The sequence below is a fragment of the Plectropomus leopardus genome, chromosome 11 (assembly GCF_008729295.1).
Source record: "Plectropomus leopardus isolate mb chromosome 11, YSFRI_Pleo_2.0, whole genome shotgun sequence".
NCBI classification, from domain to species: Eukaryota; Metazoa; Chordata; class Actinopteri; order Perciformes; family Serranidae; genus Plectropomus; species Plectropomus leopardus.
In genome coordinates this window covers 10710183-10722478 of record NC_056473.1, presented here as the reverse complement: position 1 = coordinate 10722478, position 12296 = coordinate 10710183, and the positions used below count along the sequence as shown (strand labels likewise).

The following is a 12296-nucleotide window of genomic DNA, read 5'->3' as shown; positions in this document are numbered from 1 at the left end:
TGGTAAAAAACCCAACTGAGATGCATATTCCCCAAATTATACCAGCATTCCCCACATCTCAATCAAAAAGTGCTAAATTCTAAAACAAAAAAGGCCTAATTGGGAAAATATAAACAGAATATGGTGTTTACATGACCCACATCCAAATTCTGAATACTGTCATTCAGAATAATTAGTGGAATAACAGTGTGAACATAGCCATTGACAAGCTGATTAACTGATTTAAAAACAGATCATCTATTAATAGATAATAAAAATGGTCTTTAGTTGCAGCCCTGCTTAATTTGTTTGCTTTTTCTCTTCACTTCTACATCTTGAAAACAGTTAAAATTATCTGATTTTACACTAGAAAAAGATTTTAATTATATTGTTTACTCCTATTTGTTTGTATATTATTAAGGAGTTTCTATGTTACACTCCTTGGATTCCCTTTGTAGCACACATTTTATCCTCAGTTGTCTTTATATGCAATTAAATCTGACAAATGTGTTGTAATTATAGATTATCCATTATATTTAGCTCCTTCTCCTGTGCAATATACCAAAAATGTTAAAGTGTATCACCTCATGTTTTTTTTTTTTTTATCAATTTATACTGCACACTGTCAAATGCTGAAGTAACATTTTTAACACTGCAATAACATTTTTTTTCATTATTGGTTTACCTCAAATAATTTCTTGATTAATAATTTATTCTACAGGCTATTTTATACTCACTTTAGCTATGAAAATAGATACGTCCGTTCCAAACATTCTAATCGTCACTGCCCTAAAACGTTTCAGACAAACAAACACTGGAGGAGGTGGTGATATGTACCTTTTAATGGAGGCAGCATTGTAGACGGTGGCGTGGAGTATTCTTTTCACTATATTACAGATTTGTTCCGTCCTCCTTTTAAATATTTTAAGCATCTCCTATTGTTGTATCTTGCTTGAATTAGCGATACTGGACGAATACAGACAAAATGAATACAGACTATGGACAAAAGACTCTGTCCATCCTTGTATACATATCCAATATTATGAGCCTTGGGAAATGAAAATATAAAGTTTTTCAAACAGCCCATAATAACTTAACAAACCCAAAGTGACATCCTTAAACTGCTTGTTTTGTTCAACTAGCAGTACAAATCCAAAACATATTTTACTCTGCAAACCAGATACCAATGAGGGCATTTAATGTTTTTCATATCTATATAAAACTTAATCTTGAGAATCTACGCCGACCCTGCTTGAAGTCACTTGGGCATGAGGTTGTTATTGACAGCAGCTCATTGAAAATCTGTTAGAGTCCATAGGCTTTGTTTTTTCTGAGGCCTTGTAAAAGCGTTTAGGGGTTGTGGAGCAGAGGCTGATGGGAGTTGTTCATCCTTCGTCTGAAGGTGTACCAGGAGGTCTGAGTGCCGCCGGGCGGAGGAGAAGAATGGCTGGCTGTGGAGCCCCAGGCAGCAGTGTGTCAAGATCGTCTCCATCTATCCCCCGAACCTTTCCTGTAAAAAGACTCAGAAGGTACAGCGTTGCTGCTCTCTCCTTATTCCTTCTCCTTTTGTTCTCTGCTTCTCTCTTGCTCTGCAGAATATAACTCCTCTTACATGCACGTCACACAAACATGCACAGCCTGAGTAATAAACTGTTTCCATTGTGAATCAGAGACCCTGGGCTCTAGGTCTTCCTGCCTCTGTATCGATCGTTGCAGAAAACTCCAAACTAGCTTATTATAACCGACCTGGTTGATTGTGCTCATGGCCTGAAGATGGAGAGCCTCTCTTGTGCACTTTCTCTCTCAAGCTGTTTTCTTTTTTTTCATTCCTGGCTCCTTTTCTGTCCCTCTCTCTCTGACTCACTCTTGTATATCCACCAACAGCAATCAATCAATCAATCACCATGGCTTTAAAAGGAAACACTTCCATATGTGTGTTACTTCACAGTTACACAGCTATGTTTGAATTATACATCCAGCAGAGAAATTTCATATGAAATGATAATGCTAGCAGGTGATGGGCAAAAAACCTTTGTGAAAAACATAAGTTCAGCCACCTCCAAATCCTTTACATGTTACTTTCTGTTTAGGTAAAGATCAACATCCCCTCCCTTCCTGCAATTGGGCCTTCTGATCGTCTACTCTGCTCCATCGATACCTTTGAGAGTGAAGGCACCATGTCTGACTCCGGTCAGGTCTCCTGCGATCTGCCCAGTCCTTCGCTTATACCACATACGCCTGAGGGCCAAGGTATGGCCTTTATAATTAACATACTCTCTTTTTTTAAGCCTCTTTCAAGGCAAATGTCTGTTGTTCTTGATTATAACCAAGGTTGCATCACCAGTGGTTAAAGCAGGCAACAACTCCAGGGCCCAAGAAACCCCAAGCATGTCAGTTAGTTGGGTAAATAAGTTGCACATTTGTTAGCGGGGGGGGGGGGGGTTGTAGCCCAGGAATCATATGAATCTGTGAGCTGATTTTTTATTTTCTCTAGGCAGATATGTCCGGTCCCCCTCCCTTTGAGACAGATTTCCCAACAGCCTTACTAACTTTGTGCCAATCAAAACAGTTTGTCTAATATGGGGTGTGTTTAAGACGATGACTGACAGCTTGCTGAGCCTTCATGCTTTACACAAACGACGTGATGACTTGATCTTTGTGCCACGAGAGCCTTGTACAGGGGACACTGACAAGCAGACACCTAGCTCAGTGAAGAGGAGCGCCATGAATGCATTTTTGAAAACAGCCAAGATAGCTTCAACTGATGTTGAACTTCTTGTTGAAGTACTATTTTCAAATTCTGATAGCAAAAACGGGAACACTTAATCACAGACATATTGATGCTAGACCCTCCCATCTCATCCTGCACTCTGTTTTCTTTTTACATCAGCTGCTCAGCGCTGCCTCATGTTGTGTTGCTAAGATTAGCTGTAGGTATATGCAGGAGCGACATTATATGCAGAGGTCTCTACCTCTCTAAAACAAATGGATCAGGTAATTTTAAGCAGTAAAAACACAGAATAAAGCAGAGTCAGTTAAAAAGTCAGTATTTTTCTGCCACAGCTTTAACCAACTACAGTGACTGAAAACATTGTGAGAACATGAGATTACAAATGGTGCTATCTGGTGCCAGTGTTTGGTTTGTCCACTCTGAGCTACTGTAGAAACATGGTGGACATGAGGACCCACTCTTTATGTAGATATAAATGGCTCATTCTTAGGTAATGTTAACACAATAATTCTTATTTTTAGGTGACCAGACACTAAAGAAAACATACTTGTTATATTCCATTTCTGCCAATCTGCCCCTCTAAATCCTACACAGTGGACCATTAAGGGCTTTATTCATAGTCTTATTTTAGTTTACACGGTAAGGTACACACATCCATGTCCATCTCAGAATGAATTGTAAAATGGTAAAACAAATGAAATTCCCATCAGCCTCAACTAGACTGTGTTTTTTGCTTATTAACAAATGTATTCATGCTAACATGTGAAACTAAACTGGTGAAGTGTTAGCATTGTCCTTGTGAGCATGTTAGTATTTAGCTCAAAGTACTGCTATGCATAAGTACAGCTTGACAGAGCCACTAGCGTGGCTGTAGACTCCAAGTCTTGTTAAATTAATGCATTAATAAATATTTAGTATAAACATATTTGAAGTGATGCTCTGTCACTAATTATTTAAAGGTCATGTCTTGTGTGTCAGAATGTGCCGCCCTTCCTGTGTTGTTTTATCCTGAACTGTGAGTCTTGAATATTCAGAATAATTCTCAATGAAACCATCCCCATTCATAACTGTGTGAAACTCATATTCCACCAACAAGCCAGTGAAGCATATTTTAACCCTCCCGTTGCTTTCCCCTCAGACTTTGTGGCCGTGTCCATCAGGGTTCTGGTCAATGAGACGGTGGAGCTGGCCATGCGGGAATTCAAGTTCTATAACTGTGCTGCCACAGTGAGGAAATCAGAAAACACACCGTGAGTCAGACTCTTAATCTATCAGTTCTGCTCTGTCACTCACCGAAAATACGCAGTGACACTGAACACAGCATCAACTGACAACCTTGATGTAAATGTATCACCGTGCATGAACAGATGAGAGATCAAGGCTCTGTTTGTAAATTGTGATGCATGGTAATTTTGAATGCACCTCTTGCATTTTTTCTCCTCCTTTTATTACCAAGCCGAGGAAATTGCCTCAGTTTCCTTTTCATTAATCAAAAAATGAAAGTCGATCTCCCCATTTTTTTCTCCCTCTCCTTATTTTTTTTCCTTCATTTCTTTCATGCCAAGGAATGTGTGATGAACGAGCTTTGCTTATGTGAAGTTGCAGAGATCCATTTCGTTGTCAGCAGCATGGATTTTTTGCTGGACGCTCTTTGATGAGTTTGCATGTTTTAAGATTTTGTTTGTGTATGCGTTTATGCGTGTGCGCAACTGCCTAATTATATGTGTGTGAAAGCATTTTCTTATCTTTGGTGTTTAACTTTCTTTATTCCTATGTGTGTTTTTTCAGGTGTATGTCATGTGTGGCCAGTATGTGGGGCTGTCAGTGGAGCACACATGACCACACCTGCAGCGACATGGACGACAGCGTGGTTGGTATCAACATCATAAAGCACCGTCAGGTGAGCTTTCTCAAATATTAACACATCAGTGGAATATAGAAGATTTTTATCACTGATATACGGAGGCCAGCAAGAGCAAATACCAGGATTTCCTTTTTTTTTAAATGATTATTTGGGGATATTTGGATCATGTCGCTAAAATTCCTGTTTTTCCAGCATTTATCAAACACATATTATCAGTACGGCAGTCATCAAGGGCAAACTTGCTACAGTGGCCCAAATCATGTCCACTGGTAAAAATGTCCTGAAGCCTTAGAAACAATGACGATTCAAAAACAAACAAAAATGCTAAACAAATACAACAGAAATGGACTGCAAATGAAAAGACGTGCTGCAGAAACCTGAAACAAATACATTAACAGCATACACTTGGCAAATACAGAAATGATGCAACATAAAAGAGCAACTGATTTACGTAGATAGCATCAGCATTACACTGACGCTAGCTACTTCAAGTTGTTTCTCTTAGAGCTCCCTAGCAGACTGAAGAACTTCCTCTGTGTTAACTGGATATGAAGCATTTCTCAGCTGCATCCGTTTTCAGGGTTTGCGTGTGTTTGACTTTACATCATTTTAATATTTGCAGCATGTTTGCCAAGTCAGTGCCAGTTTACCAATATGTTTTCAATTGTTGAGCCTTGTCAACTGATTGGACCATGGGAAAAATTTCAGTGACATTGGGCTATTTTTCTACTCTGAGTTAAAGTATTTTCAGATTGAGGCGTTCAGAGCGATCTTGCTTGTTTTTGTACATGTAGGTGTTTGTGAATTGGCATTTATCTAAAGTTGCAGCACATTTCTCCCAGTGGAAATGATTTTGGCCAATATAGCATGTTTGCCCTTGACCACAGCCGAACTTATAGTAAATGTTTGATAAATGCTGGAAAAAGTGCAGCACAAGTTTCAAAAGACAAATCTAATCACCACACATGATGGGACGCTTGAGGGATCCAGATATCCCCCAAAAATTAATAAAAAAAACCTCAAATCCTGGTATCAGCTGGCACCATCTTGCGTGACAAATACTGTAGGGCGCAGGATCTCAATTTATAAGTCAGCAGATGTTTTAGCGATACACTTATCTGTCGCCGCAGATGAGGGTGTCCGTTAAGTGGTTGGCATATTTAAAATGTAAATTATTTAAACTGAGAGTATCTGGTTTGTTTTAATGCCTTCTCAGGGAGCAAAGTGTCCTCAGTTTGAGAATCCAGATCCTGTGCTGATACCTGTGGGCTACAAGACTAGTATCAGCTTTGAGGGGATCAATTTGGACCTCTACCAGGTAAAGTGGCACAGACACAGAATTTAAAGCATTGCTTTAAAACTAACAGCCTGTTTTAAACAGTTACTGAGTCTGGTACCAGGCCCACAGAGAACTGGATTAGTCACAGTTTTTAACCAAAGCACAAGGTGGCAAAATGTGACATGAAAAATATACATTTCGGTCATCAGCACAACTTAGGGACCATATAATTCAAGAGACATAACGTTTTTAACCCTATCCCTACATAAATTTTTCCCTCATGTATTACTGTTTCTAATTTCATCGTGTTTTACTTACAAAGTAAACAAGAATCTGGAGCCGAATTATTCACAGAGGTCTCCTCCTCTCTGAAACAACTGGACCAGGTGTTCTAAACCACTAAAAACACCTAATAAAGCAGTTTTACGTTACAAATCAGTGTTTATCCTGCTCTGCTCAGCCTGTCAGAGATGGGCTGCTAACCAAGCACTAATGTGTGCTCACTGTATTAAGATCAAGACCTTCAGGAGGTTATGGCAGGACCCAAATTATTCAGAGAAGTGTCCTCTCCTAAACAAATGGACCCGGTGATAAAACACCTTCACGATAAGAACAATCAGTGTTTTTCTGACACTTTTGTTGTGGTTTGTCCGTTCTGAGCTAATGTAGAAGCATGGTGCAACAAGGTGGAACTGCTCTCTATGTACATTTAAACAGCTCATTCTAAGGTAACAAAATCATGATGATTCTTATTTTCAGGTGATTATACACTAAAGAAAACATAATTGTTCTATTATTTTTATTTCTCACAATTTAGTCTCCTAAATCCTACACCTAACCATTAAAATGTCATGGATGCAGTGTTCTCATATAGGAAAGTTGCATACAGTTGAGGTAACAACAAAAGGACTCAGTCATCCCCTCCAAATTTGTCAGGGTGAGAACAGAGAGGCTTTCTATGACATAGTTTTCACATTTCTTGCTCTGCAATGAGAAAAAGAGGATCTACAGAATGATTTGCAAATAAAATCTACATAAATTAACCCACCATGTTTCTTGTTTTTTATTTCTCTGGTTCTTAAGGGTCATGTTTTCACCATCGGCACTGAGCTTATGAGAAATGTGGAGGAGGAAGTAAACTTTGAGGGTGGGCCGTTCTACACCTTCAGCGGCTTCAATGTGAGTATGGCTATTTTCTAGTTGTTTGACACTGTGTCTTGATTCGTCTCTCGACCCTCAACCGTCTTAGCGTTTACAGTGAACTGCTGATTTTGTTCCTTTCTTGAGATTTTTCAGATAGCTTATGGCCAATTTGCCCTCCACTCAACACAGGTCCTTGAACTACGGCTGATTTGTGGAAAGTGCAATAAAGAACAGCTCTGAAATGCACTGAAATCTATTGTAGAGTAGCACTTGATTGCAAATTTTCAGTAGCTAAACAGTTCATATCCAAAGTTTGTATCTATGAACTGACTTTATGCTCCAGGCTTATTAATCAAATCACCCTTTAGCAGTCCCTCTGATATTCTCTAGCTCCCTCTAATGGACAGACTCCCCTCACTGGAGTTATTTTAGCTCCATCTCCACATTGTGAATTCTGTGATTGGGAAGCTCAAACAGTACCTAGCCCCTAGCTATGTTCTTTCTCAACATTGATTTCTTCAGCTGAAAATCTGCCAGACTGGGTATAATTTTTTTTCCTTCCTTTTTTTTCTCTCTCCTCCCTTGGCATGAGGGAGCGGCAGCCCACACTGTTTGCCGAGAAGAGCTTAAGTGCCATTAATCACTGGATTCTGTATTAATAATTCATTTTCTTCCAATTTCTTAGTTTTCTTACGACAAGTCACCGGAGACCAATGTGCTCTTCTACGTGAAGGACAAGGAGTCGGGCAAGAAGATGGACAGCACGCTCAATGGTACGCTCTCTCACATTTTAATGTGGAGACCTTATTTTTAATGCCCTGTGTGTACTTTGCTGCTCTCAGTGTGGGGCCTCCATTAGATCTGAGGAAGCTGCCTTTAATCTGCAATTGGAAAATTAATCAGATAATTATTTGGTAATGACTGTATCACCAAACATGTTTTGACAGAATAAAAAGTGATTTTTCCTGGTCAAATAAATCACTGGTTCCCAAACTAGGGGTTCCGACCCCCATTTTGGGTTGCGAAAGCTTCGGGGGGGTTGAATCCCTTGATTGTAAGGGGTGTAAGAATAAAGTCTTCCCTCTCTCTCTGCCAAACAGCCTCGTCCTGCATTAGAAAAGTACACAGTTAAAAGAACCAAAGGAAGAACTGATAAAAGAATAACCAAGCATCAGGGAAAAGAAAACACTGAATTATATAAAATACTGACTGAGAGTTGGATAAAAAGATCTCAAAAATATCAGGAAAACTCATCTCAGATGCAATACACAACAAATAATCAGCTAAAAATTGTTTGTTTTACACAAAATGTGTGTACTATTTGGGTTAAATGTCCAGTTATCATATATACTCTACTGTTATTGTTATCCATTGAATATGTTATGAAATATCCTTAACATATGTCACTTTCTCAGGGGTTGTCAGTTCAGTCACTGATAAAAAAGGGGTCCCTTAAGGGAAAAAGGGCTGATCTATTCAAAGTGATTCAAAGTTGTTAGAGTACATAGACATTCCGCCATTTATTCAAAGAAAGCAACACATTAAAGTATCAGAAAACTAGTATAATGCAAAATGTGGTAATTGTTTTTTCCCCTGCAGTCACCCTGTACAACTGCTCCATTGGGAGGGAGGACTGTAGTCTCTGCAAGAATTCAGATCAGAAGTACAACTGTGTGTGGTGCCCCAAGCAGAAAGCGTGTGTGTACAAGAATCTGTGCAGTCCTGAAGGGTCTGAGGATCTAGAGAACACTGAATGCCCCGACCCCCAGATCACCGATGTGAGTGCTTACAATATTGTCATCTCTTGATTATGACCTTTGAACTGGAAACAATGCATGCATCAATGGCTTGTGACATGCAGTGAAAAGGCGGGGAACTTGGTGATTGGATTATTGATCGGAGTACTTTATTGGCCTGTCGACAGGAGTTGAAAGTCTGCTTCTCCTTGAGGGCGTGTTGAGCTGATCTGCAACGTATCTAGACTGAATCAATTTTTTATTTGCTCACTTAATTGTTGGTGCCTTATTGTCATTGAAAAAAATCAGTAATTGTGTTGATGACAATTTGGACAGAGGTTATGACCGATAGATCAACCTATAAAGTTAGCACAAAGAATTACTATCAGTGTGTGTGTTGGCAAGATGTTTTATGATATGTTTCTGTCATCTTTTCTTTTTGTTGTTCCACCACTTTGGTCCATGCTGAATTATCTCCCCAGAAGATTAATCTTACTGACTTAGGTGATCCCCTGACTTTTCCTGTAGCGCCACCACAAGGTTAAAATTTTGGGTTTTTTTTATACTTGATACAGCTACTGGATTGATTGGTACAAGAGTTTGCACAGACATTTATGGTGAATTATATCTTTTGTGAGCTGCTAGCATGGCTGTAGGTCCTTTATAAGCTGTCCACACCAAAAACAATAACTATAACAATGTCTTAATAATAACTTTAACAATGTGAGCTTCTACACTGATGAACAATAATGGGTCTCTCCGGACTGTCATCTGCCATGTTGACCATGACACTCAGTAAACTTAAATGGATTTTATTTGGCTGTCAGTGTTTCCATAGCTCACTAACATCTGGCTTTTGTATTAAATTGAAAAGGTTTCCATCTTCATTCACTACTTGGAAAAATGACTGCAGCAGTCACTGGTTTTTATCGGCTCTGGGTCCGATCTGCAGTGATAAAAATATGAAACCCAGTGAACACGCTAATTTTAGCCTCTTTTCTGGTGCAATGCAATGATGCACTGCCATAAAATACCGTCTGTCTCCATCCAATTGGCACTTCAAAATTGTTCAAAATTTAGTCTGCACTGAGTCTGAGAGAGAACCTGAATAAGCAAGCGATATATCAGAAGAAGTAACCACTCTAACCACCCAAATCCTAGTAGGTCTTTAATAATTTAATAACGCTTGTCATGCCAATAAAGCCGCTATGAACTGAACTGAATTGAATTGAAACACAAGAGGGTGTTCAACACGGCACAATTTTCGTTTAATTAAATGTTTTGCTGTTTTTTGTTGAGGCAGGACGCAGCCCTGTTTTCCAGCCGTCTGTGACGCTTTGCCACCGTTGTCATTTTATAGTTATAGTTATAGTTCTGGTGTGGCTTCTGCCAGCCACTCAAGTCAGAACTATTTTTTGATTTGGATTTTTATATACAATACACTGATAGTCTACTATGTAAAGTTCAATGCATTTTTTGTTTCATGTGGGTTTTTTTTCTAGTTTTTATTTTTTTTAATCATTCAATTTTCACTGACTGCTCAAGGTTAACTGTCATCTTACATTTACACAACCGTTAGTGACATTTGCTTAAGATTATTGTTCAGCTGTAAAATGTCTTTACTCAAACATATCTGCATCAAAAATATGTTTGTTCATGTTATTCATATACACAAAGCATTTTTCTTTGTATTGTGACTAGATTTTTTACTATCCACACCAACACCAAAAATTCAGCATCAGCTTGGCTCTAATACACACACACACACACACACACACACACACACATGCACACACATGCAAACATGACTCATAGTATGGATGTATTTCTCAACCAGGGCATTGAATATTAAACACTTTAACTATTCAGTGGACTTAAACAGACTGTGTAAATCTCTTGTATGTTCTTACTGCACAACTAATCTGTTTAAATCCATTTCAAATCCCCTCTTCTTATAAACACGCACCCCAACCCCGACCACTGTATCTCCCCATCCAGATCATCCCACGTTTCGGCCCCCTGAAGGGAGGAATCTCCATCACCATCCGGGGCTCCAACCTCGGCATCCACAAGGAAGACATCAAAAGCATCACTGTAGTCGGGGAGCCCTGTATCCATCAGGAGGAGAAGTACTCTGTTTCTACAAGGTAATACTTGCAAACTTTGATGTATTTATGCAAATATATGAGCAGCAGCAGCGGCACGCCATCCTTCTCTTGTTAGCTGTTGGTCAAACTGTGTTTGGCAGGTTTACAGAAAAAGAAAGTCTTTTTTTGTAAACTTCTGGAAAGCTTATCAGCTAAGAAGAGTTTTGCCTTTCCCCAAGGTAACCAGAGTGCACGTTTTAATTAGCTCATTATGCCACTGTATTGATCTGAGAGTCTCCGAACGCAGGCTGTTTCAGAAACAGAATCACTCTTTAAAAAGGTGAATGGCAGTGGTGGAAGAAGTACTCTGATCCCTTTTTGAGTACCAATAGAGACTGAGCACAATGAAGTCCCACCCACACCAGAGGGGGAAAACAATTCATTGCTCTCCATTGACTTTGTATTGCATGAACGTGCCTCCTTGTTACTTTCGTCTGCTAGCAAACAACAGAAGACTGTCTGAAAGCCTCTGTGTGGTGGGACGTACTTCCAACAGGGCAAAGAACCCAGAACGTTGTTTGTATAAGCTGCCGAACCGAAAAACTAACCCCTTCAAAAGAGAAAAGTGGATAAAGGAATGCTGACAAAAATAAGTACCCAATTTGGACAGGCAAAGTGTGGAGGTTGAGCTCTAAATAAGAAACACTGCATGGTTTTGGTCTTTGTTAGGTTAAATTGTAATCTTGACCTGCAATTTGATCAAATAGTTGTACATACCAAAGTATTTCACTTTTGGGCATTCAGTTTTTAGTTTTCATATAGTTTTTGTGTGAAATCGCTACAGTGAAAATGACTTTACTGTCACCAGAGACACCCTAGTGGCTGCGTCACTCCCTGCTTTTCGCAGTCACCTCACCATACCATATCTACACCACCCGCACATAGTCTGGAAATAATGGCAGTGACAGCTCTCGTACAATTATTACACGCCACACCCTCATTGTGAGTCCTAATCATAATGCAGGCCAATTTTACCATAACAAAACTTAAAGAAATAAATAAATTCACCTATCAAACTTCCATTTTCGAATTATAGCCCAGGGTGGGGGATACAGCTGATTGTCGCTATCAATTTGGCACGGTGTGAAGCAATCAGTCTGATTGCTGTAAACACATAAATACTGCGGTGACACTCTGTTGATGCCAAGATTCACTGTAAAGAACCATCGATCAGCAGGCTCATTTCATATCAGCAATAACGAGATGCTTTGCATTAACCATTTATGGTTGAATGTGGACGTGTCGAGGGCGAACGTGAGGCTGATCCATGTGTGATCATTTCCAAGTTGATTTGGGATTCATGAAAGAAATCTGCACACTGGCAGGCATATGCAGATTTTATAAATTAGAATAGTTTTTGATGTATGTACATTTTGTTATTTGTACAGTTTTATAAATGAGGTCCCTGAGGTTCTTG

At 39.3% G+C, this 12296-nt stretch overlaps 1 protein-coding gene across 2 annotated transcripts in view; it reads left to right on the top strand.

Moving 5' to 3' along the window:
- The window catches only part of plxnb2b (plexin b2b), a 151767-nt gene that overhangs the window by 98349 nt on the left and 41122 nt on the right, over positions 1-12296 (top strand). For both annotated transcript variants that reach the window (XM_042496047.1, XM_042496046.1), the window contains 9 exons: positions 1382-1508; positions 2070-2229; positions 3849-3960; positions 4499-4610; positions 5791-5892; positions 6937-7032; positions 7682-7769; positions 8596-8774; positions 10731-10879. In XM_042496047.1, the coding sequence (XP_042351981.1) occupies positions 1382-1508; positions 2070-2229; positions 3849-3960; positions 4499-4610; positions 5791-5892; positions 6937-7032; positions 7682-7769; positions 8596-8774; positions 10731-10879 (1125 nt within the window). The remainder of the gene's footprint in view (positions 1-1381; positions 1509-2069; positions 2230-3848; positions 3961-4498; positions 4611-5790; positions 5893-6936; positions 7033-7681; positions 7770-8595; positions 8775-10730; positions 10880-12296) is intronic.